Source organism: Fomitopsis serialis (genome assembly GCF_022376445.1).
Source record: "Fomitopsis serialis strain Sig1Antser10 chromosome Unknown B0H18scaffold_50, whole genome shotgun sequence".
Lineage (NCBI taxonomy): Eukaryota > Fungi > Basidiomycota > Agaricomycetes > Polyporales > Fomitopsidaceae > Fomitopsis > Fomitopsis serialis.
Window position 1 is genome coordinate 50,346 of NW_025955010.1, and position 26,333 is coordinate 76,678.

General features: G+C 56.8%; 9 protein-coding genes across 9 annotated transcripts; 3 read left to right on the forward strand and 6 right to left on the reverse strand.

The window, feature by feature from the left end:
• Positions 1-740: 740 nt before the first annotated feature.
• On the reverse strand, positions 741-2,435 carry B0H18DRAFT_497192 (uncharacterized protein). Its single transcript, XM_048038314.1, has 2 exons — positions 2,352-2,435; positions 741-2,296 (listed from the first exon to the last, which is right to left on the reverse strand). The coding sequence occupies exon 2, from the start codon at positions 2,289-2,291 to the stop codon at positions 780-782; it is 1,512 nt and encodes a 503-aa protein (XP_047891637.1). The 5' UTR covers positions 2,292-2,296; positions 2,352-2,435; the 3' UTR covers positions 741-779.
• A 162-nt stretch (positions 2,436-2,597) lies between these two features.
• B0H18DRAFT_910011 (WD40 repeat-like protein) lies at positions 2,598-8,341 on the reverse strand. Its single transcript, XM_048041540.1, has 21 exons — positions 8,210-8,341; positions 7,315-8,161; positions 7,105-7,261; positions 6,825-7,044; positions 6,446-6,774; positions 6,290-6,397; positions 6,145-6,242; positions 5,831-6,087; positions 5,571-5,760; positions 5,362-5,517; positions 5,114-5,296; positions 4,983-5,056; positions 4,707-4,923; positions 4,537-4,655; positions 4,361-4,483; positions 4,211-4,312; positions 4,050-4,155; positions 3,658-4,000; positions 3,469-3,602; positions 3,102-3,415; positions 2,598-3,050 (listed from the first exon to the last, which is right to left on the reverse strand). Exons 2-21 carry the CDS (start codon positions 8,130-8,132, stop codon positions 2,944-2,946), a joined length of 4,155 nt encoding a protein of 1,384 aa, XP_047891638.1. The 5' UTR covers positions 8,133-8,161; positions 8,210-8,341; the 3' UTR covers positions 2,598-2,943.
• Positions 8,342-9,249: 908 nt separating this feature from the next.
• On the forward strand, positions 9,250-11,102 carry B0H18DRAFT_1016139 (uncharacterized protein). Its single transcript, XM_048029246.1, has 2 exons — positions 9,250-9,689; positions 9,754-11,102. Exons 1-2 carry the CDS (start codon positions 9,560-9,562, stop codon positions 10,809-10,811), a joined length of 1,188 nt encoding a protein of 395 aa, XP_047891639.1. The 5' UTR covers positions 9,250-9,559; the 3' UTR covers positions 10,812-11,102.
• Positions 11,041-13,317, forward strand: B0H18DRAFT_1016141 (mannosyltransferase). Its single transcript, XM_048029247.1, has 9 exons — positions 11,041-11,327; positions 11,389-11,524; positions 11,579-11,750; positions 11,806-11,989; positions 12,088-12,375; positions 12,430-12,610; positions 12,662-12,784; positions 12,850-12,931; positions 12,995-13,317. Exons 1-9 carry the CDS (start codon positions 11,155-11,157, stop codon positions 13,174-13,176), a joined length of 1,521 nt encoding a protein of 506 aa, XP_047891640.1. The 5' UTR covers positions 11,041-11,154; the 3' UTR covers positions 13,177-13,317.
• On the reverse strand, positions 13,318-15,297 carry B0H18DRAFT_1016145 (FMN-dependent alpha-hydroxy acid dehydrogenase). Its single transcript, XM_048029248.1, has 7 exons — positions 14,975-15,297; positions 14,752-14,876; positions 14,481-14,692; positions 14,007-14,427; positions 13,899-13,953; positions 13,670-13,846; positions 13,318-13,599 (listed from the first exon to the last, which is right to left on the reverse strand). The coding sequence occupies exons 1-7, from the start codon at positions 15,144-15,146 to the stop codon at positions 13,436-13,438; spliced, it is 1,326 nt and encodes a 441-aa protein (XP_047891641.1). The 5' UTR covers positions 15,147-15,297; the 3' UTR covers positions 13,318-13,435.
• An 860-nt stretch (positions 15,298-16,157) lies between these two features.
• B0H18DRAFT_1016151 (cytoplasmic protein) lies at positions 16,158-17,629 on the reverse strand. Its single transcript, XM_048029249.1, has 8 exons — positions 17,402-17,629; positions 17,296-17,343; positions 17,156-17,226; positions 17,060-17,108; positions 16,945-16,997; positions 16,817-16,867; positions 16,505-16,630; positions 16,158-16,416 (listed from the first exon to the last, which is right to left on the reverse strand). The coding sequence occupies exons 1-8, from the start codon at positions 17,424-17,426 to the stop codon at positions 16,261-16,263; spliced, it is 579 nt and encodes a 192-aa protein (XP_047891642.1). The 5' UTR covers positions 17,427-17,629; the 3' UTR covers positions 16,158-16,260.
• Positions 17,630-17,682: 53 nt separating this feature from the next.
• Positions 17,683-21,143, reverse strand: B0H18DRAFT_1016162 (uncharacterized protein). Its single transcript, XM_048029250.1, has 10 exons — positions 20,640-21,143; positions 19,862-19,966; positions 19,714-19,771; positions 19,539-19,648; positions 19,343-19,464; positions 19,022-19,289; positions 18,897-18,966; positions 18,739-18,870; positions 18,103-18,694; positions 17,683-18,079 (listed from the first exon to the last, which is right to left on the reverse strand). Exons 1-10 carry the CDS (start codon positions 20,954-20,956, stop codon positions 18,024-18,026), a joined length of 1,830 nt encoding a protein of 609 aa, XP_047891643.1. The 5' UTR covers positions 20,957-21,143; the 3' UTR covers positions 17,683-18,023.
• Positions 21,144-21,763: 620 nt separating this feature from the next.
• Positions 21,764-22,410, reverse strand: B0H18DRAFT_956031 (uncharacterized protein; the record flags this gene model as incomplete). The annotated part of the gene is made up of 2 exons (XM_048042426.1): positions 21,764-22,191; positions 22,269-22,410. 2 exons carry the CDS (start codon positions 22,408-22,410, stop codon positions 21,764-21,766), a joined length of 570 nt encoding a protein of 189 aa, XP_047891644.1.
• Positions 22,411-24,499: 2,089 nt separating this feature from the next.
• Positions 24,500-25,877, forward strand: B0H18DRAFT_1120642 (uncharacterized protein; the record flags this gene model as incomplete). Its single annotated transcript, XM_048034177.1, has 5 exons — positions 24,500-24,870; positions 24,926-25,198; positions 25,248-25,564; positions 25,649-25,708; positions 25,759-25,877. 5 exons carry the CDS (start codon positions 24,500-24,502, stop codon positions 25,875-25,877), a joined length of 1,140 nt encoding a protein of 379 aa, XP_047891645.1.
• Between the last annotated feature and the right edge of the window lie 456 nt (positions 25,878-26,333).

Here is a 26,333-nt window from a genome sequence, read left to right on the forward strand (position 1 = left end):
CTAACTCCAAACGACCGGTGCCTCTTCCTGCAAGTCTGGAGTCGCAAGGCCGCATACGGTATGTCTTACTGCAAACAGCAAAGTCACTGGCCCGAGCCAGGCTCGCCGCATGCAACGGCACGACGTGATATGGCAATGACTGCCGTTTTGAGCGTCCTGCTGATTACCTGAGCGCAACCTGACCGCTGAACACAGCGGACAAACCGGCTTGCGTGGAATCCTAAGGTTACCGAGCCAACGGGCACGTCCGAGTTCTTCACACAGCGCTCCTCCTCACCCGTCTCCTGTGTATGTCTCCTCCACACCAGTCCACTCCGAAGCGGCTCTGCGAGCGCTCTGATCGTCTTCACGGCTTGACGTATAGCTCAATGACTTGATGCACGTCGCACGACTCACCAATATGTACGAGCGTAGCCTGCTTCCTGAGATCCGCAAGTGATGTTGGCCCAGTACGTCCAAGTCGTTGCTATGATGGAGGTGGTTCCCAACGACGGGCGGGAGGTGATTGGAAGGACGTGTACCAACTCGGGGCGAGATCTGAATCATGACACGTCGTCCTCTTCAAAGGTGGGTTGGTTTGGCGTGTACATCGGACGTGTCTGAAAGACCATGACTGCATCCACCCGCTAAGACCTGAAGATAGGATCATTTAGTTCTGATATCAGTCTGAGCGGAGTCACAGCCACGCCGTTGGGCACTCACATGAAAACGTCTATCTACAAGCAACTTACTTTAGCATATTAGCGATCATGCTCGACAGTGCTCAAGCACCACGACCTCTAGAACGTATAGCCCGTCCCTCCTGTCCAGTCATCCCAGCGGACACTTTCAAGATTCTCATCGAACCACTGCTTGTCCTCCGGCGCAAGTTCGCAGCAATCCTCTACGTCGAGTTCCGTGATCGAAGCTACCATGAATGCCGGGTGCCCGTCCTCCACGAATCCCGACGCCGCGTGCACGCTGCGTCGCCACTGAAGGAACACCCGCAAGTCCGAGCTGCTAAAATGCGTGCATCCTTCGATGCTGAGACTCCTCAGGTGCGGGCACAGCCAGACGTTCGCGTGTGGCGGCGGCATCGCGAGCATGAGCAGAATGTCGGAGCGCAGCCCGTCGCAATTCGTGAACGACGCCACGCTGCACGAATAGTGGCCCCGCACCGCCACGAGGAAGCTGAGCAGCGCCGTCGGGCTCGCGATCCCGTCCATGGTGAGGTTGTACGACTCGCCGAGCGGCGCCGGGGTCTCCATCGTGCATCGCGTGTACGACACCGAGTCGACGTAGGGGTAGTCGAGCAGCCGGTTGTACTCCGCGATGATGTCGCCGGGCATGTCCACGAAGTCCACGTCTGCGTCCCAGTCGTTGACGGTCGGGACGATGGGCGGCCCCGTGTAGGAGCAGTCGAGCCGGAGGTTTGCGAGCTCGACTCGGTGCAGCTTCTTGCAGCTTGTGAGACATGCGAGGAGGTCGATCATCGGGAACGGCGGATGGTGCGAGTCGTCGTACCCTACAATGCTGGCATAGCAGAGCTCGGGCGGCATCTCGTATTGCGGGAATGGCTTCACGTACGACTCGCGAAATTGCAGACCACCCATGCTGAGCTCGTCCAGCACGGGTGTGTGGAACTCGCCGATCACCGGCGAGGCTGCTTCCGTGCTCGCGACCGAGTCGTCGATGGCGTAATGTAGCTCGAGCTTGACGAGTTTGATCGCGCTGCCAACGATATCGATGCGAGGGAGCGGGAGTGAGCTGGATTGGAGAAGCTCGACGTAGAGATTCTTCCAACGGTTCATGTGAGGAGCAAGCGTCTCCATGACAGCTTTCACCTGCGTCTTTTCCGTAGGGTCCCGCTCGTCAGGTGAATTAGTCTTACTTAGAATGTAGATGTCGAGGAGCCCATCCTGAGACCAAGCAAGGTAGTCGCGTATGGTTGAGAGTGGTGTGGGCTCCTTGCCTACCCAGATGACCAAGCGTGTCCAGAAGAAGGACACGGTCGACATGACCTCTCGCCAGTAGCGACAGACGGAGGCGACCGACTCTGGAAACGGGTGCTTTCGCATAGAGCTGTCGTAGGACGGCCAAGGTTCCAGGTATCTGTCATTCCAGCCCACCCGACCGAGAGGATACGACCAGAACCTCCGTCTCCGGACACCGAGGAGAAGCTCACGAAAGATCACCAAGAGGACATCCGGAGGTAGATCGTTGATAGTCTTATGCCGCTTGCGGTCTGAGTCCGTATTGACACCCTCAAGGGTGTCTTCAGCCGCAGGACCAGGTTCACGGTCCGTTGTCATGTGCGCTACGCGAGTTTGTGAGCAGCCCCTCGTTGCGCAATGGCAACTCATATTACTTACATGGTGAGCCAGAATCTCGTCAAAATGTTAGGCAACGTCGAGGACTCCGAGGAGGTACGAGACCACGAGGAGGCAGCTCGTAGCGGCTGCCAGTGAGTTGGCAACTGCGACGGTTAAGGTTCCGCGCCACAGACGCGCCGTGCACGTGATCTACCGAAGTCCTCAAGTGACACTCACACTGAGCCTCAGGCTCAAGGTGGAGCGAGAACTAAAGAGAACTTGCGTCGAACTGGCACGCGTAGAATCCGGGAATAAAGGAACGTAATTTTAAGTAGTACTGTAATGAAACACAAGAGTTTGAAGCTGGAATGGCTACTCAGGCTGGGAGCCGAGTTCGAAGGCTGCCAGTGATTCTGACAGAAAGCTTCACCACTGGCATTGTGCGCGATCTGCGTCATTGTTTCTACTGCACACCTACGGTGCAGCACGCCATTTCTTGATGCCTGCCTCTTTGCGATGGGCCGGTGGGTGCGCAAGTGGCATGTTGCCGTAATTGCCCCCTGCGACAGTCTGATTGACGCGTGAACGCATTGTTATCACCAATATCTATGCAGCAGAGCTTGACTTGAGGACAATACGACCCGTCTTTTTGTCAGGTACTGAACGTCAATGTACTTTCGCGAATCTTTAGTTTGACGCTACGGTCGCCAGCCCACTCAAAGCGGACATTCTCCAGGGTCGCGGCCAATGACATGCGCGCTGGACTCCCCGTCAATTTGCATCTTCGTTGCTACGATATACGAATCTCACCTTCGCCCCCCACATTGAAGCTCAGAGTCTTGAAGGGTTCGGAGCCAGCATGCCCCTGGCGCGGTGGCGCCCCGGGTGTGAAGAAGCTCGTGAAGCTTGCGCCCACTTTCCAAACCAATACGGATGATTCTTCCAAGGAGACGGTCACCAACCGTCTACCGTCAGGAGAGAAACTACACGCTGTTGTGCGCTTCTTATGGCCCTCCAAGACATAGAGTCGTGTAGCGGTCTTCAGGTCGTACATCACGACTGCGCCCTCGGACGTCCCGACCGCGAGCCTCTGAGTGGCCATGTGGAAGTCAACCGTTGGGAAGCTGAATATATGTGAGTGAAAAGTACAAGGAGCACAAGAAGCAATTCGACTTACGTTCGAACAAATTGTCCGAGAATCTCTGTTGCGAAGTCTAGGATGGCATCTCGATTTGCAGTAGAGTTGGGATCTAGGGACTTCACCACAGCTTCAACTAGACGAGGTAGGTTGCTATACAGTACAAGTGGTTTCTGTGTGGAAATGAGCTCTGATCCCTGCCTCGCAAGAGTGATCAGCGATACTCACCTTGCGTATGATGAAGATGACGAGCTGCATCACCGATTTCCGATGCTGGACACTGCGTGGGTGCAGAATGTCGATGGTTAACGTAGTTATGAACAACGGGGTGTTGCTCGACGCGATATTGAGCACAGCTGAGCGTGCTTGCGACCCGACATTGTGCGGCGAGATGGCTTCCTTCTTCGCACTCGTTGCAAGGAGGAAGAGCGCGCGGAGCATCTCAACCGCATCCGTGTGCTGCTGCCAGACTTGGAAGCCGCGTGAGCAGAGGTCGATAGCCAGTGCACGGTAGGGTGAAGCTTCTTCGTGCAGGTAAATGTCGATCGACTTGGCGATGTCCGTGAGGGCACTGTAGGGGGTTGGTCCTCGCTTGCCCGGTCGATAGACGGGCTACTGACCTCGTGAAGAGAAGTGCATACTTCTCGATCGCTATCGAGCCACATATATGCAAAGCCATTGCACACCGCAGGTTGTCTCTATTTGCCTCATCCTGTACACAAGGGACTAGCGAAGTGCCATGTCAATCGAGTCGATGGCGCCGACGTAGAATGTGACCCACGATACGGTTGCCAGTACTCGATTGTCTCCGCAGTCTCCAAGTCTGACATTCTAGCAATTCCGGCATCCATCAGGAGTCTGGAGGCGCTCTTGACCTCATTCACTGCATTCCGATTGAACAAGGAGAGTGCAGTTATGATATACGACTTACCGGTAGATTGCAACCAATGCTTCGCTAGGACACGCAGACTAGGTGACTTGTACGAGGCTCCGAGTACTTCTGGTAACGAAGCTGCGTAGAAGGTCATCACTGTGGTCGTATCTGGCACAAGCTCTGTGCATATTCATTGTGACACATTATTGGTAGATAGACATGAGCTAGCGTACCTTCGTGACGCAGTAGCGTCTGCAGCATGGCAATGAGTGCTAGAGCGAGCAATCCGGACACCTCGGTGGACACAGTCCAGACAGAGCATTTCTCTGAGTACAAACACAGCGCATTATCCCTGGACTACCGCCATCAGTCATACCTCCCGTGTGATGAAGATATCACTCACGCATAGAGGCCCACAGAGGCGCCCGATCGGTCGACGCGCAGTTTGTCTCGACATATGCTATCTATCTCCTTGTTGAGCCCAAAAGTCAGCAGCGCAGACAAGACGGCTCGTATCGGGTCTAAGCCTGCGTACGAAGCCTTGTCGGTGGATGCTGCTTCGGCTAGTGACGGGGAACTCTGCCGAATCGCAGCTTCTACGTCGAGCAGTATGGTGCATCCTGCGGAGGGATATGAAGCTTCAATAGGCATCCTGTAGGGCTGCATGACCAAGACGAACCCGAGTCGACCCCTACGGAGGCATGTAATGGAGAGACTATACTCCTGAAAGACGGTGTTGCATCGCCGACCGACCTTGTTGACACGTTCATTCAGTGAGTCATGCTGCGAAAGCGTACAAGAGGAACGTACCAGCTCGTCCACCCTCCTTGTTTGAGCATCTCATCTGTCCTGTCGGCGTTCATGGACCTCCAGAACTCCTGCGTCTTCGAGTCCCACAGCCTGGCGCGACCATCTCGGTATAGGAGCATCAAGTTGTTACCACCGACATGGACCTGCTTCAGAGGCGCAGAGGATGTGGGAACCAAGAATATACTGCACGTCGGTCATGAGCACACAGCAGAAGACGTGCGCCGCCTCTGGACATGTAAACCACGTACAACTGGTAGCCATCGATGGCGATGACCGCAATCGTCCCATCCTGCGAAATACACAAGGTACAGCCGCGCAGTCTTCCGATGGAGTCGCCCTTGAGATGCACGACCTGAGCGAGAGGCTCGGTGAACATCGTCCACCGGGCGCGCAACGACAAAGACCTGTGACGAGCACTGGTCAGCATAGGGTGTCCCAACCTGGCGTTCATACCTACTGCAGATCCCATATGGCCATTGAACCATCATCAGCACCTCCTATCACCAGTCTCTCTTTCGTCCGCTCGTTGTCGACGAGGTGCAGGCTGACGATCTCGCCTTGCAGTGGCACGTTTGATACTTGCGTATACCGATCGGTTCCTTTGCGTGACAGGCCAAGGAACGAAGACCGACGTAGTCGTCCGTCACCTGTCAGCACACAACCAAACATGATCAGCAACTAGACATGCACACAGAAGCAGAAGATGTCGCGACTCACTGCATCCCAGGATGCTGACGCTGAGCTCGACGGGTAGCGTGCAAGTTATCCGCACCGCAGACGACAGAGCAACTGAGTCACACCGTGCCTTCCATACCTGGCGAGAACTCGCGTTCCCTGCAGCTATGTCGCTCTCGGGGAATGCACGTTCGAGCCTACGCTTTCCTTTCCTCACGTCAGTGGCGAACACGTCGCCCGTCGAGGTGATAGCGGAAAAGTCATTGAGCGCCAGGGGCACGCTGCGCACCAGTTCGAGTCTTGCATGCACGAAGCAGTAGTGAGCAATGATCCCGTCGCATTGAGAGGGTACATACCTGAAGACCAGCTTGACTTGGCTTTTTCCTTTACCTGCGTCTGCAATGATGTCGTTATTGGCATCCACTGTGACAATGCTGTGATATTCGACTCGATCCTATTCAGCAGTTAGTCGACGCCGTATCAGTGAGGAAGCACATATACCGAGAACAAAATGGTGGGCGTTTCGGCAGTCGTCCAATCGATGTCCCTGATGCCCTCGATGTTCTGCGCAAAGAGTGGCTCATACACTTCTCCATGCCAACCGAATGCCTGTAATGCAGTGAGTAGTATACTACATTCAATGCGGACAGTGCATACCACTAGCTCAGAATCTGACCAGCACCCCACGCGGACTTTGTCTCCGTCAGAGAAGGACCGCATACCGGAGAGCATGCCGTTCAACGATACAGGACCGAGTTCAACAGCGTCACCCAACCGTACGAGTGTCTCGTCCTCCTTGTCGGTGTCCTCTACACGCTCCCTTGACAGGACCTTCAGCACATCCTTGAGCGTTTTCGGCAGCGGTAGCACAGTTCTCGAGCCAGTGTCCTTCTTTTCGGTCTCGGACGCCGCGACGGTCTCCGCAATTACGAGGGATCGTAAAGTGAGACAACGCGTGGAAGAAACGTTGAACACGGTGAGGGAACCTGTTCGACTGCGTCAAAGGCCATTCACGATTTCGGTGCATGAGCCTCACCATCAGGTCTCTGGTGTAGCCCTACGCCCTCGGCTGTCCCGTCGATACACCAATCGCCCAATTTCACGAGGTTCATCTCCCGGCCGTCGTTGTGTGGGCCCGGATGTATCGCATATGCAACAAGCCGCGTATGTTCTTCGTGCTCATCGTCTAGGCCGTCCGCAAGTTGGTTGATCCCGCTCGACTCGTCGCTGGAGGCACAGGCAAGAATTATATTGGACTGTAGGTACGCAACATGTTCAGACTACATCCAGGAATCCTTCTCAGCGAACTTTCGCACCTCGCCGAGTATACCAAGACGAAGGCTCTTCCAGAGCCACAGAGCGGGCGCGGGCCTATGTAGCTGAAAATCGGTGCCAATGGGGGTCGGATGCTCGCTGTCGACAGCTGCAGTGACGATGCAGGACCCATCAGATGTTGCATGAATGGAGATGTTCCTACCCACGCTCTGGGTGAGCTGGGAGACACTCGGTCCGCGAGTCGTGCTTACCCTGCTTCTTGCAGACACACGAGGTATCGTCCCGAGTCGTAAGGTTTTATCGCCCTGACTGCATGCAAGTATCCGTACTTCGGTGGGAATACGTGGCACGTGAGGGAGAGAGTACTTGACGCCGTAGGCGTGTCAAGAGGGGTAATGATAGGAGAGGGTGGAGGAGGGCCTGAGGTGGACTTGATTGAGGAAGTCGGGGAGAGTGCTCGCAGCCTCGGACTTCGTGCTTCGCCGCTTTTCTCCAAGCTGGTCCCTCTCTCTGAGTTCGGAGAGAGCAGCTCGCCTGGTGTCTTCTCCCTGACGCCCTTCCCCTTCAGCATGCCCTTCATCCTCTCCGTCTCCTCGTCGAAGTCGACATAGTTCTTCGGAGCCTCCGCTTGTTCTGTAGTCACGGACGACACTGCGCGGGTCCTGCTGACCTGGAATGGTGACAGAGCTGACCTTGCAGATGACGGAGATCCAGAGCGAGAGTTTGAGACACCGAGCCCTCCATAGCGAAGCGGACTCGTAGGTCTTGAGCTATTGGAGAGGCGAGGAGGACGGCTGGCTGAAGACTCGATAGAACTTCGCCTTCGAGATACCTGCGGCGGTGGCACCGATTCATGGAAGAGATAGAATGTCCCGTCTTCACAGCCAAGTGCAAGGCTGAGTGAGCTAGTCGAGCCTTCGGAGTAAGCCGCAGAACGCCCCCAAGACTCCAGACACGATGGTACTGCAAGCGAGCAACTCCAGTCCACTGGGTCAGGCTCTCCATCTCCGGGTTTCACATCAAGCAGAGGAGAAAAGGCGAAGGGGGCCTTTAGAGAGTTCGCGTTCATAGCTCTGACTGGCCTGGGGTTGCTTTAAACTTGGACGTGTAAGAATGTTGTTTGCGTGTATAGCAATAGATAGTCACATAATCTGCTCATCCGCAAGTGCATTTGAACCCGATGCTCTTGCCACACGGAACAGCTGTATGCCCTTTGCTCAAATGGAAAGATAGGTCGGCTGAATGGCAGTGTATGTCCAAGCGGACTCGGAGGTGCTGGCTACCAACGACCCGAGCCTCTGGCTGTGGGCGGACCCGTCACACGGATCTCGTGATCGTGACGGCGCCGCTCACCGTATTCTCGGGCGCTACAATGCTCGTAGAGAACCAAGAGGTCAGTACGTACGTGCTGTGAACAGGATATACTTCGCGAATGCCGTTTCCAACGTCCCTCATACGCCGTTGCGGCTATGTGCTGAAGGTGGAGCACTACTGACTCGGTGATTTATCACCGTCGCTCATGACAGTGGCAACTCCTACTTCGAGCCTTCTCGGCTTTCGCGCTCCTGCCCAATGGAACACAGATTTGAGGGTTCCATGAAGTGCTTCTCGACGACGGTTCGGAGCTGATCTTGTGGTAAGTCGACAAATTGTCTCAGTCGATGATTTACTCATGCTGTTCCCCGCCGACCGTGTGTTCGCGCGTACACCGTGCCAGAATCCGATAGGGCTTTAAAGCGGCCTTGAATACCCTTCAATGCTTGCAGAGCACCTTCGCTTTGAGGCATGATTGCATGTCACTTGTCAATGTCTCAGACAGTTTAGGTTGGACCCACTGTCGTGCGTGTCCGAGTGTCGGGTTGACTGCATCGTCCAACAGGCCGCTTCATGCGAGATCGCGCTCTTCGAAGCTTCCAAGCCATAGAGCGCAGTGCGTTCTGTGACACATATTTATGCTTCTACGGATTTTCCGGCGCCGTTCTCCAGCTTTATTCAGCGACCGCGCGCCGTCCGCTACAAGGGCACAGCGAACGCTACGCCCTATAGACAGGTTTGAGCCAATTCGCTGGTGTGCGAGCAAATTAATATCGATGCAAAACGATTCGTTCATCCTTGCGTTCATCTGTCGCACCAGGGGCAGGGTCCCGAGCTATGCACTGAAACAATGCCATCACCTCAAATCAGCAGGTGTGGCTTCAATCTCTGACGACTCTTCCAATCCTACTGATGTCTGTAATTCCCGCTGTGGATTCATTCCAGACGCTGATTAAGGCCAAGCCTTTCACATTGCTAAGGGTTTGCTGCGTCTTCCACGACGCGGCGGGCGTCGGTATATGTCTTCCTCGCACCAACTGGCGTCGCTTCGTTCCTCCGCTTTAATCCCGCACGTAAGCCAGACCATGGAAATACAGCATTTGTAGTGCCCGGGTGGGTCGCATTGCGCCCTCCCCGCCCTCTGATCAAAGTAGGAGCGCGACGTCAGCCCGACCTTCAAACATGGCGATTATAGCGCGCGCCACCTCGTCGGGTACAGCTTCGGCGTCGGCCAGTGCGACGTCGACGACGGCGAGCGGAGGGTCCCCTCACATCGCGATGAGCACGGTGACCGGCTTAATCCTCGGCGTTAGTGAGTGTGCTTGTTGACGATGATAGGTCCCAGCAGGGGTGCTAACAATACGTTGTCGTTTTAGTGTGCCTTTTCCTGCTGGTGGTCAGCTACCAGCTCATACCGTGCTTCCACCGCAAGCCACCGCCGTTACCAAAGTACCGCACGCGTGTCCTAGTCGTTCCTCCTTCGGACCGCGACCGCCCCGCCATCCGCCGCATATTCGACAAAATCCTTACGTTCCTTAAACGCTGTCTGCCTCGCAGGTCCTCTTGCCCAGACGACACGCAGAAGCCGAAACCCCCACGCTCGTTTAAACTACCCTCGCAAAACAAACCCGATAAGCAGCATATCCGGGAGAAGTTCGCCACCCAGCTGCGACTGAACCTCCACATTCCTCCCGCTGCAGACGTACTCTCGCCCCGGACTCCCCGGACTCCCCGCACGCCGAAGGACAGAAGGCGCTATGCCGTTCTCGACGACAGCGTGTTCACCGAAAGGGACAAGGCTTACCTCGCTCACATGGAGAAGCCACCTACCGCGTTTCTGTCGCCCTGGTCACCACGTGAGCAGGACTTCCCGTACGCATCCTCTCCGACGCCCTCCCGCCGAGTCGTGTTTGACTATGGTCCGGACACGCCCCCGCCCCCATTCTCGCCCCCTCCCGCCTACGTAGCGGGAACGCCGATCCGGGGAGGCATCGGTAGCCCCGCTGTACGAAGCTTCTTGTCTCTGTCGCCGAGCACGCGCAGTCGACGGCCGTCCCTACCGACTGAGGACCCATTCGCTGACTCGCGCAGCCGCCCGTCTTCCCTACTCAGTGTCGATCCATTCGCGGCCAAGTCGCAGCTATCAAGCCCGACGAGCCCGTCCTTCGCCTATTCGCCGGATGATCCATTCGTGGACAAGCAGCCGTCTGCGTTTGTCGAGGAAGACGGAGGGGGAGGCCAGACGATCAATCTCTCAGAGATCGTCGTGATGCAGCCAGCTCCTGAATCGGAAGCTGCCATACCACCAATCCCAGCTCCAGCGGGCAATGCGTCGTCAAATGTGTTTGTTATCTCGGACGAGACGGACTCCCTCAGCAATAGATCCAGTATTTCTAGCACCTGGTCCGCGCTCACTCTTGAACAGCCTATGTAAGGGAGCCGCGTTAGGTGGTCTCTCGCTGTAACAGATGTGGCGATGTACTGTTAGCTGGTACTCAGTAGAAGTTGGTCAGAGTAACAAATGTAAATGTACTGGTGTAGTTCTGCCTTCTGCCATTTTCGCGGCGACCCTTCTGGAGGGCGCAGAACACGTGACATACGCGACGCGCTCTCAGACGGTCAGGACGCGCGAACGTGGCACCGGTCGCACCTAGTCTCCGTTGCTGACCAAAAAGAGATACTCTCGTCGTTTTTGTCGCACCGCAACCTTCATTCTGTAATCGCCATCTCCACTTCCCTAGAGGACTCGTTGCTGTCTAGGTATAGGGCAGTCTGGCATGAATACGTTGGCCATTGCGACTGGCCTCGTCTGGCTGGTGCTGTACTCTCTATTCTCCGCAATCCGACGCGTACGACAGGAAAATGCGGGGCATAAGACAGCGATCCTCGATGAGCTGCAGACGCCAGACCAACAGAAGAAGAAACTCATCGGGTTCTTCCACCCCTACTGGTAACGCATATACTAGCCCTGCTTGCAATAGTTCTCTGATTTACGTAGCTCTTGTGTGAAGCAATGCAGGTGGGGGCGGAGAGCGTGTTCTCTGGACAGCAATAGCAATGCTGCAACGCGACGAGCCGGACGTCATCAGCATTGTCTACAGTGGTGATGTGGACGCGACGAAGGAGCAGATCCTCAGTAAAGTCAAGGTGTGTCTTGCTGTGCTATCAGGCCAGTACGGCGGTGCGAACAATTATTGTCAGGCCCGATTTGACATTGACTTGTCCCCGCAAACCCTTCATTTCGTGTTTTTGAACTCAAGACATCTCGTCGAGGACTCTGCATGGCCTCGTTTTACACTCCTTGGTCAAAGTCTTGGGTCAATGTACTTGGCATGGGAGGCCATGTCCAAGCTTATACCAGACCAATTCATCGGTGCGGTAAATATCCTCGATATTTCACGGGATACTCATGCACTCTCATTTCTTAGATACCATGGGCTACGCCTTTACCTTCCATGTAGTGAGGCTCCTCGGCAGTGTCCCTGTGGGAGCATATGTCCACTACCCAACCATCAGCACCGACATGCTGGAGAGGGTGAGGTCACGGAAGAAATGGCATACTAATTCGGATGCGATATCATCGTCGGGCCTCCTCAGCAAAGGAAAACTCCTGTGAGTTTGAGCTTCCCTCGCCTGCTTCGCGTTGTAGCACTTTGTCAATCAAAGCTGCAATGATGTACTCCGACATAAATGCTTACGGAATAGTGCAGGTATTATCGCCTCTTCATGTATTACTACGCCAACTCGCTTCGCCAAGCAAGCTTCGTCATGGTCAATTCATCCTGGACCAAGAATCATGTAGATTCAATCTTACAATACAGCGACCCACTCCTCGATGCCCTGCATATGTGCACCCCACTAGTCCTCCTTCGTTTCCTTCGGCCCTCGCAAACACCGAAGTCTGCTCGTATCGTGTACCCACCTTGTGATACGCGGGAGATGGCGAAGTTCCCTCTGACGGGCCGAGAGCGAGTGATTCTCAGCGTTGCGCAGTTCCGGTGGGTATAATTGCTCTGCTTCGACCCGAGTACATGCTCATGCCGACGACATAGACCCGAGAAGGACCATGCCGCACAATTACATGCCTTCCATAGCCTGCTGGCTTCTCATCCTGAGTACGGGAAACCCGATGACGCGCATGTCCAGCTGGTGCTTGTGGGAGGAAGTCGCAATGCAGAGGACGCCGCACGAGTTGAAGGGCTTCGAGAGCTGGCCAAGGAGTTGGGGATTGAGGTAAAGTCCATGGTGTGTGCAACTCCCAATGCTGACTGTAGTCGATACTAGGGCCACGTAGAGTTCGTCATCAACGCATCATTCCCCGCTATGCTCAACTGGCTCTCGAGAGCTAGTATCGGCCTGAGCACCATGGTCGACGAGCACTTCGGCATCAACGTCGTGGAGTTCATGGTATGTTCGATATTTGATGACATCCGCACGAAGGAGAAATGGAGGTCTGACATATCACTCGCAAGGCGGCCGGGGTCATCCCTGTCGCACACGCATCCGGTGGCCCGCTGAACGACATCGTCGTGCCGTTCGAAGGGAAGCCTACAGGTACGCATTAACTCCATCATCTCCTCTCCCACTGTACGTTGACGCTGCATGGCTTCCTGACAGGGTATCATGCCACTTCTCCCGAGACATTCGCGGAGGCCTTCCATACCGTATTGACTCTCCCGCCGGAGGAAGACTTGGCGCTGCGGCAGCGCGCCAGGACGTGGGCCGTCCAGCGCTTCTCTGAAGAAGAATTCGAGAATGCATGGAATGAGAGCGGATGGAGAAAATGGCTGCCGTCGTGAGTACATTCCATCGGAGGGCGCCCGACCCACCGAGCTCGCACAATGTACAGTATATCAGCGCTAATGATGCTTTCCTGCTGACCTCTGCATGGACTTCGCAAACGCGCTGCGTCCAACCTCCATACGATATTTATGTTGCGATCTTCCGACCGGTGAGTTCTCAATATGTTATCCCGTCTATGAAATACAGTCCTAGATCGTACAGACTTCAGCGCGCCCCGGCGTTGGTTATCCCCCTTGAGATACGGCTTCTCGTTGTTCAGTCCTTCACCAAGACCTTCTCCCACTTCCCTCGGATCTCGCTCAGCGTCGAGTACCCGCTGAGACCTAGCGACGTCTCGGTGTCCGCGAGAAGTGCCTCGATTTGGTGCTTGACGCCCTTCTGACCGCCGAGAGTCAAGGCGTACATGAACGGGCGGCCGTCTGTCCCACACAAAGGCCCAATTAGCGATCGATCCGTGGGCCTTCTCAGAAGATGGGGAGGGGTACGTACAGAGGACTGCGTCGGCACCGAGGGCGATCGCCTTGATCACGTCGACGCCGGTACGAATGCCCGAGTCCATCAGGACGGTGAATTTACCGGCTGCCTGCGCTGCGCGGACTTTGGGGCTCTGCATAATCTGGTGCAGAGCGTAGAGGGTCGAAATAGACCCATCTACCTGGCGACCACCTGATGGTATGGTTCAGTTACTGTCAGGTGGGTAGAGGAAAGTGATATATACCGTGGTTGGACACGACGATGCCGTCAACACCATGGTCAATGGCAAGCTCAGCATCCTATGGGGCAAGTGGTCACGACAATGCGAGGCTCCCACGTTGACTGAACTTACCTCCGCACACATAATCCCCTTTAGGACAACAGGGCCGTCCCAGTGTTGCTTGATGAATGGCAAATGCTGCCATGTTCTGAACCAGCCCGACGTGACCTCCGTGATCCACGCGTTGCCCAGCTCAGCTGTCCTCCTGGTCTTCTCGTCGCCGTTCAGTATGCGTTCGTCGATCTTAGCCGGGTCGTACGGGAACTCGGGGTGGCTGTCCAGTGGCAAGGGTTCCTCGCCGTGGCGTGTCATGAATACCGGGTCGGTGAACCCGATGTGGCAACCTACGCCCTGGAGGAACGGCAGGTACGCTGTTTCGATATCGTGCGGGCGCCAGCCGAGGAGCATGGTGTCGAGCGTTATGACAAGGGCGTTAAAGCCTGAGGCCTTTATGCGACTCAGAAGGGAGATGGTCACGTCGTCATGCCGCGGCCTGCAAGATTCTGCTCAGTGCGCGTAAGTCAATCTTTGCTCGATAAGGCATACCAGTAGAGCTGGTACCACCGATGGCCATTGGGTCCGTTCGCCTGGGCGACAGCCTCGATGGACCGCGTCGACGCAGTACTCATGATGTATGGGACGCCGACTTCCCCTGCAGCAGCGGAGCTTGCAACCTCCCCGTCGGGATGTACGATGCCCTGGACGCCAATGGGCGCGAGAAGCACTGGCGAAGGGTATTTCACTCCAAACAGAGTCGTCTTGAAGCGCGCGTGGTCAGCTTCGCTATGCGATATGCAATTGCTAGCCAGCGACGCACCTCCAGGTTACGATTCGAGGCATCGGTCATCATCCGCGGGATGATCTTCCATTTCCTGAACTCGTTGATGTTGTCCTCATGCGAGGAGCACGTCCCCGCACTGCCATACACATACAAGAACGCGTCTGCGAGCGGCCAACCGGTGACACGAAGAAGACAATGATCGGCGGGAGATCGACGTCGGTCAGGACTTCTCGCCTTGTACAAGGTATGCATTCCTCACCGAGGCGATCGCGGCTCTGGAGCTTTTCACGTGCAGCCTCCTCCAGCTTGTCCGTGTAGACAGTCCCGACGGCGCCCAGCGGTGGCTCGCCACGCCGCGCATAAAGCGCCTTCACGTATGGCGACCAATGCGTCAACGGTGAAGAATCAGGGTTCGCAAGGCTGGCGGACATCGTGCGGAGGTTTGTGATTCAGCTGTGTGTGCAGGAGACGAGTCCAGTGTGGAGGTCGTCGCGGAACCGGAGGACACTCTTATAGCACACGGTTGTCTGATTGAAGGAGAGCCGGGTTCCGCCATACTAACTACGACCCAACTCGGTTTGCAGGCTTCTCTGTTCTGCGTCAATCGTGACTGAACCCTGGCCCCTGGGTAAGAACTCCGACAAAAGGGGAGAACGCCGGTGCAGAAGACACATCCGGATCACAAGCGTCTCCATATCCCGTGCTGCTCGTTCTCCGAAGCTCCTGGAGGTTCAACTTTCAACACTGCAATCGACAAGTATCCGCTCAAGCCAAGCTCAAGACGCCATTAATTCGACACTAGATTGGCGACCGAAGTCCGGTGGATCATCGTTGGATCATCGTCTAATTCTGATGGCATTGCACACCTCCTCAATGTACCCTCCCGTGGCACATGAAGTGCACACATGACCGTGCCGTGTTACCACCTGCAGCTATGCGGGTATTGCGGGATGTGATCAGCCAAGAAGCCGACGGTACCTATGTACGCGTTTGAGTGGGCGATACCACTCGGGCCTGTCACTCAACGTCTCCGTCACAACGGCCCCGTACCATCGGCCGTAGCAGCGCGACCCGCGTCTCAAGTACTGAATGCTGAACCAACAAGCTCAGCGCGCGGTAGCAAGTCCAGACCACAACCAGACACATCGCGGACACCACCTGGCCAGTCCGTAGCCCCGGGTTAACATCGCAGAAGCGCACTGGCATGATCGTCGCATATGCACCATCACTCCGGTCTTGCGTGGTAGAAACAGAAAGACTGAGGTATCAGGCTCAAGTCTGCCTGAACGGCCGAGGTCAGCGTACAACGCCAAATTTGAGTGAATCGGGTGCTCGAACCGATATCCTTCGTTAGACTAGTCCAGCGGTAACCGCATCAAGGTACGAAGGTGAACGTAACCCCACGGAGGACGTGGATGCAACACGGGTCCTCGGTCGACGTAGTCTCTGGCTCACACTTCCCCGTCGGTCATTGAGAAGTTCCCTGAATGGCCAGCGGAAGCCATCTTGTAGACTGGCACAGGACTTTTATATTGCGCTGCTAAGTTACATGAAGTCATCTTCCATCTCGCGTACGGATCGCTTCGGGGCCTCCGCCATCCCGTCGTCGTCGTCTTCTGCTTGCTGGTCGAACAGCGTGTCATAAGAGCGCGCCGCCTTCTCCGCCGCCCGCTGACGCGCAAGCTCTTCGTCTGCCTTCTTCTGCACATCCAAACGTCAATAAATCACCAGCGGGCGCCACTAGCAGTCGCGACGGCGCACACCAACGCCAACGACGACAGGCACACACCTTCTGCTGCGCCGCCGCTCGGCGTGCGGCGCTCTCGTTCTTGATACGCTCGACGCGCTCCTCCTCGTGGTCGACCTGCCGCTCGACCTTCGTCTTGTTGAGCCGGTTCACGATTGGGTTCTCGCGCTTCGCGACGTGGACTGCGATGCGGACATCATTCGCACGGACACGGGTTTCATGGGAAGGGTGAGAGGCAGAGGCACGCACTTCGTTTCACCTGGGCCGGGCCTGCGTCAGCGGGAAGCAAGAGTGCGGAACGCCCGCGCGCGACTCGGTGCAAGGGGGCTATGGGACGGGAAGAGGGACGCTCACCCGCTTATCGTTGTGGAACGAGACCTGGCCAACAGCCATGTCACCCGTTTTCTGTGAGCCAAGACCCGGGTCTGATGAGATAATGTCCATGTCCACGAAGGGGGACGTGAGAGCACTGGGGAGCGCACCTTGAGGTTGTCTGCGGGCGTGTATATGATCGTGAGGTTGTCCTTTTTGTTGCCTGACGACCCCGGACGTCAACATCCTAGCCATGCACAGCGGGTTGAACAGTGGTAGACGGACCCTCGATCGAGTTTGCCTTGACAAGTTGTGCACAGTCTGTAAGGAGGGGCTCTGGATGGCCTCCCATGACATGCCATCCGGCATGCGCAGGTAGACGTGTGCCGACGAGAGCTTGTCGACATGAAACCAGAGGTCTTGAGGCCAAGCATACTTAATGAGGTCTTCGTCTGCCGCAGGGTGCTACTGCTTGAGATAACGAGGAAGGTTAGGAGGGGAGGGGTATTAGGAGGACGTACTTTCGACCTTGTCTTTACCCATGTACAGCACGACCGGTGGGTCGATGGCTGCTCGCAGCTATAAGCTGAGCCTGGTAACCAGAGAGTAGAGTGAATTCAAGCTCACCTGATGACTTGAAGAACAAGACCATGGCGATGTATCAGTGTCTGCCCCGTTGGTGCGATGTGTGTTGAAAACAAGTCTCAGGCCTTGGTTCTTCCAGATACTTATGCTCGCGCAAGAGGGACTCTTGCAGAGTTGAGATCGACCAGACAACTAGCAAGACAGACGCGGCCAGAAAGACAGAGACACGATTGAGACAGCACGAGAAAACCAGCTCTTTTCAAGGCGCCATCCTCGCCAGCAGCGCTCACACGGCGGCGCTGTGCACTGCAAGATTTCCATCGTCGCGTCCAAGTCCGTGTCGTTACTCATTCACACAGCAGGCATCCAGTCGCAGACACTACATCCAGTCACAAGCCGTCCGTGCATGCAAGTACTATGTATCTAACGCATACAATACACCAAGAGTATGAACGATAGTCAGGATTCAGAAAAGCGAGAAAAAAAGGCACGGCAGTAGTGAAGCGTCGTCGTACTCGACTCGTATGTACAACAGGGTATCCCTAGTGTACATTGATGTCCCTCGGCAGGCATGCCAACATCCATCCGTCCACCGACCATGGTGCAGCACACAAGCGCACGGCGTCCCTGCCGCCTCTACTACTGGTACCACCATCTAGAAGCCTCATCGCAGGTCAGACGAGTAGTTCGGCGGCATCGGCCCCGCCTGGCTCTGCCCGCCTCGTACGTCGCGTATCCCGCACGCGCGGGTGCAGCCGTCTGCGGGTACTGCTGTTGTATTGATTGCTGCTGCGCGAACGTCTGCGAGGAGTACGTCGGCGGCAGCGGCGCGGTCCCCGGCACCTGCTGCGTGCTGAACGGGTACCCACCCGTGAACTGGTGCTGTGTGAGTCCGGTCGGCGTCGACGGTGCGCTCCCCGCGCCATACGAAGGTGAGAACGGGTTGTTCGGGTTCGTAGGCGGCGGCGAGGGCGCATAGCCCGCGTACGGGTTCGCGTTTGGCGGTGGCGATGGTGCGTAGGCCGCATACGGGTTCGGCATCGGCGCCGCCATTGCTTGCGCACCGTACGGGTGTTGGGCTGGCGCGGTCTGCAGTGGCCTCATGTTCGGCGGGACTGCGGCGAGGTCGCATGTGCAGGCGCAGACACGGGCGGAGCAATCGGTGGGGGGTAGCGGTGTACGTCGGCGTGACGGCGGTCTAGACACCTGCGCCTGCGCGTACGGGTGTGGATACGGGTTCGTCAGGCCAGAATCACTCCTTGTTGGCGTGCTCTGGTACCCGCCCCGCTCGCTCATCTGGTACGCGCTCCCGATACTTGAGCCCGTGTCCGCACGCTCGCCTTGCGGCGGTGCGTCGGCGCTTCTGCGAAGGGGCGAACGGGTGCGCGGCGCGGTTCGGGGACGTAGAGCCTCGGGTCGCCCGAGTGACCGACTGCGCGCCCGGAGGTGTCCCATTGCTGATAAACCGCGGCCCCGAAGTTATCGCCGCGCGCGGTGAGCGGGATCTCCGACTCGGACGCGGCGGGTTGAAGGCGACGGAGGCGGTCGACTGGAGCATCGAGCTGTTGGAGTACGGAGACGAGCCCATTCCCATGAGCTTCGCTTGCCTGTGGATATGATCGTTAGCCCAGAGATCCATTCGCCACGGACGGAGGTACTGACCTCGCTTTCCTGCGGTCGTAGATGACGCCGGGTTTGGCCTTGTTCATGAGGTTGTAGATGTACCACATCGCCACGAACGTAATGATGACCGTGATGCCGACGACGACGTCCTTGACGATGGTGTCCCGCGTGCTCGAACCGCCATTGTCCGACTGCTCGAGGGCAACACCGAGGTACACAGTGATAAATTGTTTCGGGAGCGAGAGGATAGCGGCGATGATGAATGTCCAGACGCTCATGCCGCATGTTGAGAACACGGCAGTCGTGACTGGGTGAAGTCAGTGAGGAGTGAGCACACATCCACAATTAGAGGGGCATCACGTACAGTGCCAGGAATAGCACTCAACCGTGCGATGAGTGCAATCTTGATCCCACCCTCCCGCACGACCTTCGCCAAGCATGCGTACCGAAGATCTGTCTTCTCGAGCTTCTCGCCACGCACGCTGCAGCATACCTGAACGCGCTACACCGAAGCGTTAACCCCAATGGCACCATGTAGCTTGGACCTGAAACTTACTAGAAGTTACCAAGTTCACCAAGGAAGGTGCCCGCACACACAATAGCGAAGCCGATCCAGAGACCCCAGACGAGACCACACAGGATGGCGACGATTTCATGGCCAAAGAGCTAAGCATTCGACCCGCAATGAGAATTCTGCCTTGGAAGTGGACCGGATGCAACTCAAAACTCACAGGAGGGAATGAAATGACGAAGAGGATACCGATAGGGATGAGCCATCCAAACTTGAGACTGTCAAGCAACCAACATCAGTCACACGACGGACCGCAACGCAGAGCACCTCATCGCTGTCTTGACTGCAAGATGTCGAGAAAGACGTACTCATGCATCCAGTTGGCAGCGGGCTGTAGCCATTTGACTATTTGTGTGTGGAATACCGTGAACAGAATCGTCGCGACCAGTGCGATAGCGAAATGACGTAGTACCCTGTGCGCAACACATCAAGTCAGCACAACGCCCTCTGCACAACATCAGCCTGTCGAGATTCAACGCATGTCCCTCATGAACCCGCAAAGTTCAAACATCACAGAATGATGTGCACTGACATGCGATCCCTTGGCGAGAAGTTCGCATATACCGGCTCGGCGTCACACCCTCCCATAACTTACCCGACGCTAGGTGTGGAGCCCCAGTTCGACGACCCTCGCTACCGTCGCGAAGGCGCGTCGGTCCACAGCACTGACCGCAAAGTGGAAGGCATGCGTCCGATGGGAAGAAGTGTTGCTACTGCAGTCGCGCCACCGATTTCATCGTCGTCACCACCGGGATGTGGCCCCGACGACCAGCCTGCCGACTGACATGCAGACGAGGTATGAACCAGAACTGAATGCCAGTCGACGGTTGGCGATGACCGCCATCGAGCCAAATGCAGTCTGCGAAGGAGCTATGGATCGCCGGAGAAGTCGATTGCCCCGGAGTGTTCATACCGGCGTGCATGCCGCATACACTCAGACCCAGGAACATGGTGCAGCGGACGTAACGGAATGGCGACCAGCACGAGCGGCCACTCCACAATGGTGCCGGCCAGCGACGGTGATGTGAGAACCAAGTGGAAGAGACCTGCCCTGCGCAGAACGAACAGAGAAGACACGCACATAACCACTCTCTCCTGATCCAATACCGCCAACTCGACATCGCCTTCCAGTCAAACAACGACGTCTTCGTGAGCTCCTCCGCCTCGCTCGGCGTCGGACTGGGCGTGCGCGTAATCGCGCGCATGTCGACCGTGACGTCGCCGGGCTTCTTGTACGGGGACGAGTGTGCTTGGGCCGAGTCGTCGTCGTCCAGTGAGATGCGGCTCGCGCCAGGCGGGTAGAACTGGCCGTCGCCCGTCGCGTGGGGGCTCGCGCTCAAGTAGGGCGTCGTGTTGACCGTCGGAGACGTGCGACGGGTGCTGTATGCCGGATACGAAGCCATGGCGGGGGTCGCCTGAGTAGTAGCAGCCACCGGGGGCGTTACTAGGTCCAATCGAGAGAGGTCGTAACGTGAACGGGCGTGCACGGGCGTCGAGGCGGGGGGTGGTTGCCGTCCGCGTCGTCGGGGAAAGGGATATTAGGGACGGGAATAGGATTGAGGAGAGGAAGAGGGAGTGGCGGGAGTGGGTACGGAGGAATATGTAGAGTGGTAGGCAGCTCCGTAGTCGCACAGCTTGCACCCGCGTTCCCACGCCTCGAGGCGTAGTGCCCTTGGCACCTACGCGCAACGGCCGGCTCCCTCCGCTGACTCTCCCTCCATGACCTTGTCTCTCTCATCTGTTGTTGTTCAGACATGCTGCGGTATCAAGGCATCCAATATCATATATTCAAAACGGGTCGCGAACAGATACGTCGTGAGCGAGGGCTGTACCGCGGCGCACACGACTGCCTCGCGTCTCCGAACTACCAGTCCGGGCGAGGCGTAGATCGACCCAAATAGGATAGATATCAGAGATGGATACACAGCAGTTTGTCGACGTCAAAGCAAGAAAACTGTACGATACATGTGCGTGTGAGACTTGTGGGAGATACTAGGACAGCTAAACAAGAACAGGGAAGAGGTCAAGGTGCGATTAAGCAGCCCGAGCGAGCCGTACATACAGCACCCAATTCAAGGGCTGCTGGACAGAGCGCCAGACGCGGGGGTATGTGTCGATTTACCGTGGTATCCGAACATGTCCGTCATCGCGGGGTCGTCACTGATATCAGGCAAAGCAGTGCCCCGGGGCTCCCGGGGCAGCCATGCCTGCTATGTGAGAGCGCCGACGGCCGTGTGCGCCTGCGGCGGCAGCTGCACCTCGGCGCCCGGATCTGAATGCAAAGGCGCGCTCGAGCGGGCCGCGTCGAGGATTCCGGTCGAGTGGCTGAGCGAAGGGGACACGCCCGCCATGGATATGCTCTCCGCGGACGGGTCGTCACCCGTGGGCGGCCGGCCGCCATACGACGGTGCTAGCAATAGCGAGGAGTAGGACGGTGGTGCGGGCTCGTACGGCGGGGCAGGGATGAATATGGCTGAGGGCTGTCTGCGGAGGTTGTTCGAAATGCGCGCACGCGGAATGGACGCAATGTGCGCCCCGCTGCGACGCTGGCTCTGCGGGCTGCGTTCAGGACCCGGAGACTTGCGGTGGTGCGGCCAGGCAACACAGATGACGATGATGAACACGAGGAGGAAGACCACTGCGTTCGAGAAAGTAGCAAGACAGTAAGCTCCCCGGTACGCCGTTGTCCGCACAGCGGCCTGAGGAGCTATTCACCTAAGGCCACGACCACGCGGATGATGGTACCCGTACTCATACGACCGTCCGGCCCGCTCTCATTCTCAGCTCCTGTGGCCGCGAACGTCTTGACCGTACAGTTCTTCTTGCCGATTCTGGCGAATAGAACATGAGGGTTCATGCTCGTAAGACCTTAAACTGTCAACCGCGTGAGTCACTTCCGCTAAAGGCAGAGCCATCCGATACTCACCTGCTGACGGATTGCCCGGCAGTGTTCGTGGTACGAGAGAAAGAGAGGAAGGGGTCTTCCGCAGGTGCGCAAGCCTCTACACCGGCTTGGACGAGGCGATGCTCTTCTTCGACGGCGGCTATGGCACAGCAGGGGCAGCACGACCTCGGAGCGGTGGGGGCGGATTCGAGGCTCGTCCCAGTGGCGCAGCGACTTTATAAGGCCCCCGGGCCCGCCAGTGGCGAACGGACGAAACCGCGTCGCCGCGACATCTGCCCTCTCGGTGTGTGCGGTTCGCGATTGCGGGGGCACGCAGTACTCGGTGGTGAGAAACCTGCCCATTGACGTCCGAGCGCCCCGGCGCAGCTGCACGTTATCTTCATACAGTCGCCCGGAGCAAGTCCACAAGAAGCCACCGAGGCCGGGCACATGGCACACCCCCGGCCTGGCGCCCTCTTTCAGAAGAGCGGGACCTATCTCCGCCTTGCGTATGTGCGTGCGAGACGACGCGCCGCCTGTATAGACGGGGTTTGCTGCCTGAAAGAGTAATATTAACATGTCAGGCAGGATCCGTATGCAGACAATCCTAGTGTTTTCTTACCGAAAGTAGTGCAACGTTTGGTCCACAATGGCCACCGGGCGACCGGCACGACACTGCGGACCTGGCGCTATCGAACACAAGCTGTGCAGTCCTTTCTACATACACGCCCTCTACACGCCACTCGTATACCGCATAGCCCGGCCGAGGAGTCTCATCCCCGAGTATTTGCTCGCGCACAAACGAGGAAGGCACTGCATTGGGTGGGCGTTGGAATGGGTGGACGACTATTGGCGCGAATATCCCGCAGAAAAGTGGGGAATATGCGGACCAGCACGGGACGCGCACGCCAAAAGCTTGCTGCGCCAGTACATACGTGCGCGGCCCGGGCAGGCTGGAGTCATAGACGGAAGAGTAGAACAAGTAGACAGGGTGACAATTGGTCAACCGGTCATAAACGGTTCACCGTCGAGTTTGCCAAGCGAGCGAGCTGGAACTCGGAACTCATGCACCCTGAATGTCTGAGGCCAGTGCACAGCCCCAGTACCTCTTGTCGGCCAGCGACGGAGACGACACGAGCCTGCGGATGTGTCTAAGCTGTCACGGCGGCGTACCGGAGCTCAAGACCATGGAAACCAAGCTCTAGCATGAAACACCTGCGTCCAGAAGATGTTATTTCTGACGAACGCCTCTATGTGGGGCCTGTCAACTTAGTCTCCGCTGTATGAAGCCGGAAAACCCTTCTCTCTGGATGTAAGTGTGCGCCCAGTACTGACAATTGAGCCCGAACCGGGCGTAATGCAAGCGTATTGCATTCATCCAAGTGATTGACACTGCAGCACAGCAAGGATGCCGCCGAGAGTCCCGTCGTGCCCAAGTCAGGGAATGCGTATGTGGCGTGCCCCTTGAACAAAGGATATCCGACGTGGTGACTGCGGTGACACGTACACAGCATACTGGGAGAGGGGAAGAAACTTACCTGTGACACAAGGTTGCACAAAGGGTGCAAAATAAGGACTTAGCAGCCCAGATGCAGCCTCCCTCTGCTAGGGCCTAGAAAGTGCCAAGACATGAGTAGCTATAGAAACGGCGCAAAACGGGGGAGATCTAGACTGGAGCAGAAACCTGACAGTTACATTCTGTGACTTGCGTGGTAGCATTTCTTCAGTAGTGGCCTTCACAAGTGAATATCGATAGCGAGAATTCAATGCCTCAGCACTGACAGTGGGTGAAAGCCGGACTGCAGGGTTTTTTTTTCAGTAGAACTGACAGTTTGACTGGACGGTGGAAGCACGACGACGGCGTTGGCAAGGACGGTCAACTTCAACTTGTAAAGTGGTCCAACTACGGCGGGATGCCGACCCATCATCCATTGGAGCGCCGCTGGGATCTCACGATGGGATCGGCCCAGGCTCCCACCCAGCTCGAACGCCTGCCTGGCGAGGTCGTTTCTCACCGCGACGCACAGCGTCCTCACGCTCATTCCCAACGCCCACCGCAAGCATGGACTACGACCGGCGATCTGCAGTCTCCTCCTTCTACGGCGCGCGCAAGTCGACCGACGTGCTTGATGCATCCACCTCGTCGCCCTCGCTCGACCCGACCCGCCGCCCACGCGCCGACTCCGCCGCGGCGTCCTCGTTCTACAACCCGAATCGCATGTCGAGGGCGGGGACCGACTACATGGGTGGGACGCCGAATGCGGGGTACAACAGGTCGTCGTTTTTCGTTGCGGGGAGGGAGGAGCCGCTGAAGGGCGGGACGGACGAGGCGCAGAGCATGCTGTCGAAGCCAGCAGACGACGCGTTCAACATCTACGCGGACTTCAACAACGCAGGTCCGAGGTATTCGACGGCCTTTGGACAGGACACTGGGTGAGCTTGTGCGATTGAAGAGACGGCGGCCGGGCTGATGGAGACTCTGCCGCAGCTATCGCCAAGTGCCTTCGCCGGTGCCGCACGCTTCCGTGGTGGAGGACGAGCCATTCACGCCGAAAGACGTCGAGCTAGTGACAGTCCCGGCCCTTGGTCCCGAATGGAAGAAGTCCGAGATGCGGGACATGCGGTCGTCGGCCAAGAGGGAGAAGAGAGTCGAGTCGTTCAGGGAGTGCTTCGGTGCGTGGAATCGCGGGGAACGAGGGTGCTGCGGGCCATACTTCACAAAACGAACGACCACATATGTTGTGTTCGCGCTATGCATAGCGTAAGTCGCCAAGTCCTCCTGACCGGATTCTACTTGACCGGATATTCAGCGTTGGCATCATCCTCGCCTTCACCATCCCCCGCGTCCCGGACATGGACTTCCCCTCCGCCAACCCTCTCTCAAACGCCACAGGCTCCTTCAGCGACTCTGTGCCGACCATTTTCTCGCGCTCACCTGCGAACTTCAGCTTCCCTGCCAATCTCAACCTCGAGTTCAACACCGGCTCGAACTTCCTGCCCATCCACTTTACCAAGATGGTGCAACAGTTCGGACTTGACGACGGGGCGACAGGTCGCGACGGGGATCTGGGCTCGACGACGCTGCCCGCCAAAGCCTTCCCACCGTCAACATGCCGCTCAACTTCACGTATGTCGCGAACAACGACTCGATATTACATGTACGCGGGGTTTCTCGTAATCGGTGCCGCAAGTATGCTAATGGTCGGTGCAGGGGCAGACTTCTACAACGGCTGCAGGAATCCTGGCTTGAATGCGAACGGCACACGGCCATGTAGGTTTCACCTGTCTGTTATTGGGATAGACTCATTGACGCCCTCACAGTCCTGCAGTTCAACTTCGACCTCGACATGTACATCTTCGGCCTCGTCGGTAAACGCAGCACATCAGCACCGGTCACCCAGGCCGAATGCCCTGTCACCCTCTCAGTGACCCACGCATGACCGACCTTCGCTGTGTGGTATCGGCCGTGGCCTCTTGAACTGGCGTTGCTGTCGCGTTCTTCTCACATTGACACTCATTTTGACACGGACTGGTATTTGATAGTGGACTCTACTGGACCTATAATCTCTTTGATGGTTTCTAGTGTATTTGTTGCTGACGACGCTCTCATCGTATGCGCGAGTAGTATGATCGCGGATTAATTTCACGACGTTCATGCGACGCCTGTGTGAATAGGTTTGTCTCGAAGTTTCCTACGTCCAGCGGATATGCCTATGTCAGGGAACCTCAATCTGAGGGATGCAGTGCAATCCGAGTTGCAAGTTGCAACGATAGTCGGCTGAGTGTGCAGTCGTGTACGAAATAGGTGCGTGTCAGTATCATTCTGACTTGACCCATTCAAGATGCTCAAGACAGTCCGTAGGCGAGAGCACAATGAATTGCATTTCAGGCTGCAG

Excerpts from the sequence above, each read along its gene's own strand:
- B0H18DRAFT_497192 (XM_048038314.1), bottom strand. The coding sequence starts at position 2,291 with ATGACAACGGACCGTGAACCTGGTCCTGCGGCTGAAGACACCCTTGAG.
- B0H18DRAFT_910011 (XM_048041540.1), bottom strand. The coding sequence starts at position 8,132 with ATGAACGCGAACTCTCTAAAGGCCCCCTTCGCCTTTTCTCCTCTGCTT. Across the intron at positions 6,398-6,445 it reads GGTCAGATTCTGAGCTAGTG|GCATTCGGTTGGCATGGAGA; the intron begins GTATGCACTGTC and ends ACTGCATTACAG. Across the intron at positions 4,924-4,982 it reads CTCCGTAGGGGTCGACTCGG|GATGCACCATACTGCTCGAC; the intron begins GTTCGTCTTGGT and ends ATCCCTCCGCAG.
- B0H18DRAFT_1016139 (XM_048029246.1), top strand. The coding sequence starts at position 9,560 with ATGGCGATTATAGCGCGCGCCACCTCGTCGGGTACAGCTTCGGCGTCG. Across the intron at positions 9,690-9,753 it reads CGGCTTAATCCTCGGCGTTA|TGTGCCTTTTCCTGCTGGTG; the intron begins GTGAGTGTGCTT and ends TTGTCGTTTTAG.
- B0H18DRAFT_1016141 (XM_048029247.1), top strand. The coding sequence starts at position 11,155 with ATGAATACGTTGGCCATTGCGACTGGCCTCGTCTGGCTGGTGCTGTAC. Across the intron at positions 11,328-11,388 it reads GGGTTCTTCCACCCCTACTG|CAATGCAGGTGGGGGCGGAG; the intron begins GTAACGCATATA and ends TCTTGTGTGAAG. Across the intron at positions 12,785-12,849 it reads TCAACGTCGTGGAGTTCATG|GCGGCCGGGGTCATCCCTGT; the intron begins GTATGTTCGATA and ends ATCACTCGCAAG.
- B0H18DRAFT_1016145 (XM_048029248.1), bottom strand. The coding sequence starts at position 15,146 with ATGTCCGCCAGCCTTGCGAACCCTGATTCTTCACCGTTGACGCATTGG. Across the intron at positions 14,693-14,751 it reads CCTCGAATCGTAACCTGGAG|ACGACTCTGTTTGGAGTGAA; the intron begins GTGCGTCGCTGG and ends GCGCGCTTCAAG. Across the intron at positions 13,600-13,669 it reads CGGTGCCGACGCAGTCCTCT|ACGGCCGCCCGTTCATGTAC; the intron begins GTACGTACCCCT and ends TGTGTGGGACAG.
- B0H18DRAFT_1016151 (XM_048029249.1), bottom strand. The coding sequence starts at position 17,426 with ATGGTCTTGTTCTTCAAGTCATCAG. Across the intron at positions 17,227-17,295 it reads GGGTAAAGACAAGGTCGAAA|ACGAAGACCTCATTAAGTAT; the intron begins GTACGTCCTCCT and ends ACCCTGCGGCAG. Across the intron at positions 17,109-17,155 it reads ACAAGCTCTCGTCGGCACAC|CCCCTCCTTACAGACTGTGC; the intron begins GTCTACCTGCGC and ends GGCCATCCAGAG.
- B0H18DRAFT_1016162 (XM_048029250.1), bottom strand. The coding sequence starts at position 20,956 with ATGGCTTCGTATCCGGCATACAGCACCCGTCGCACGTCTCCGACGGTC. Across the intron at positions 19,649-19,713 it reads TCGTCATTTCATTCCCTCCT|CTCTTTGGCCATGAAATCGT; the intron begins GTGAGTTTTGAG and ends TCGAATGCTTAG. Across the intron at positions 18,871-18,896 it reads TGCTCCAGTCGACCGCCTCC|TCGGAGATCCCGCTCACCGC; the intron begins GTCGCCTTCAAC and ends GCCGCGTCCGAG.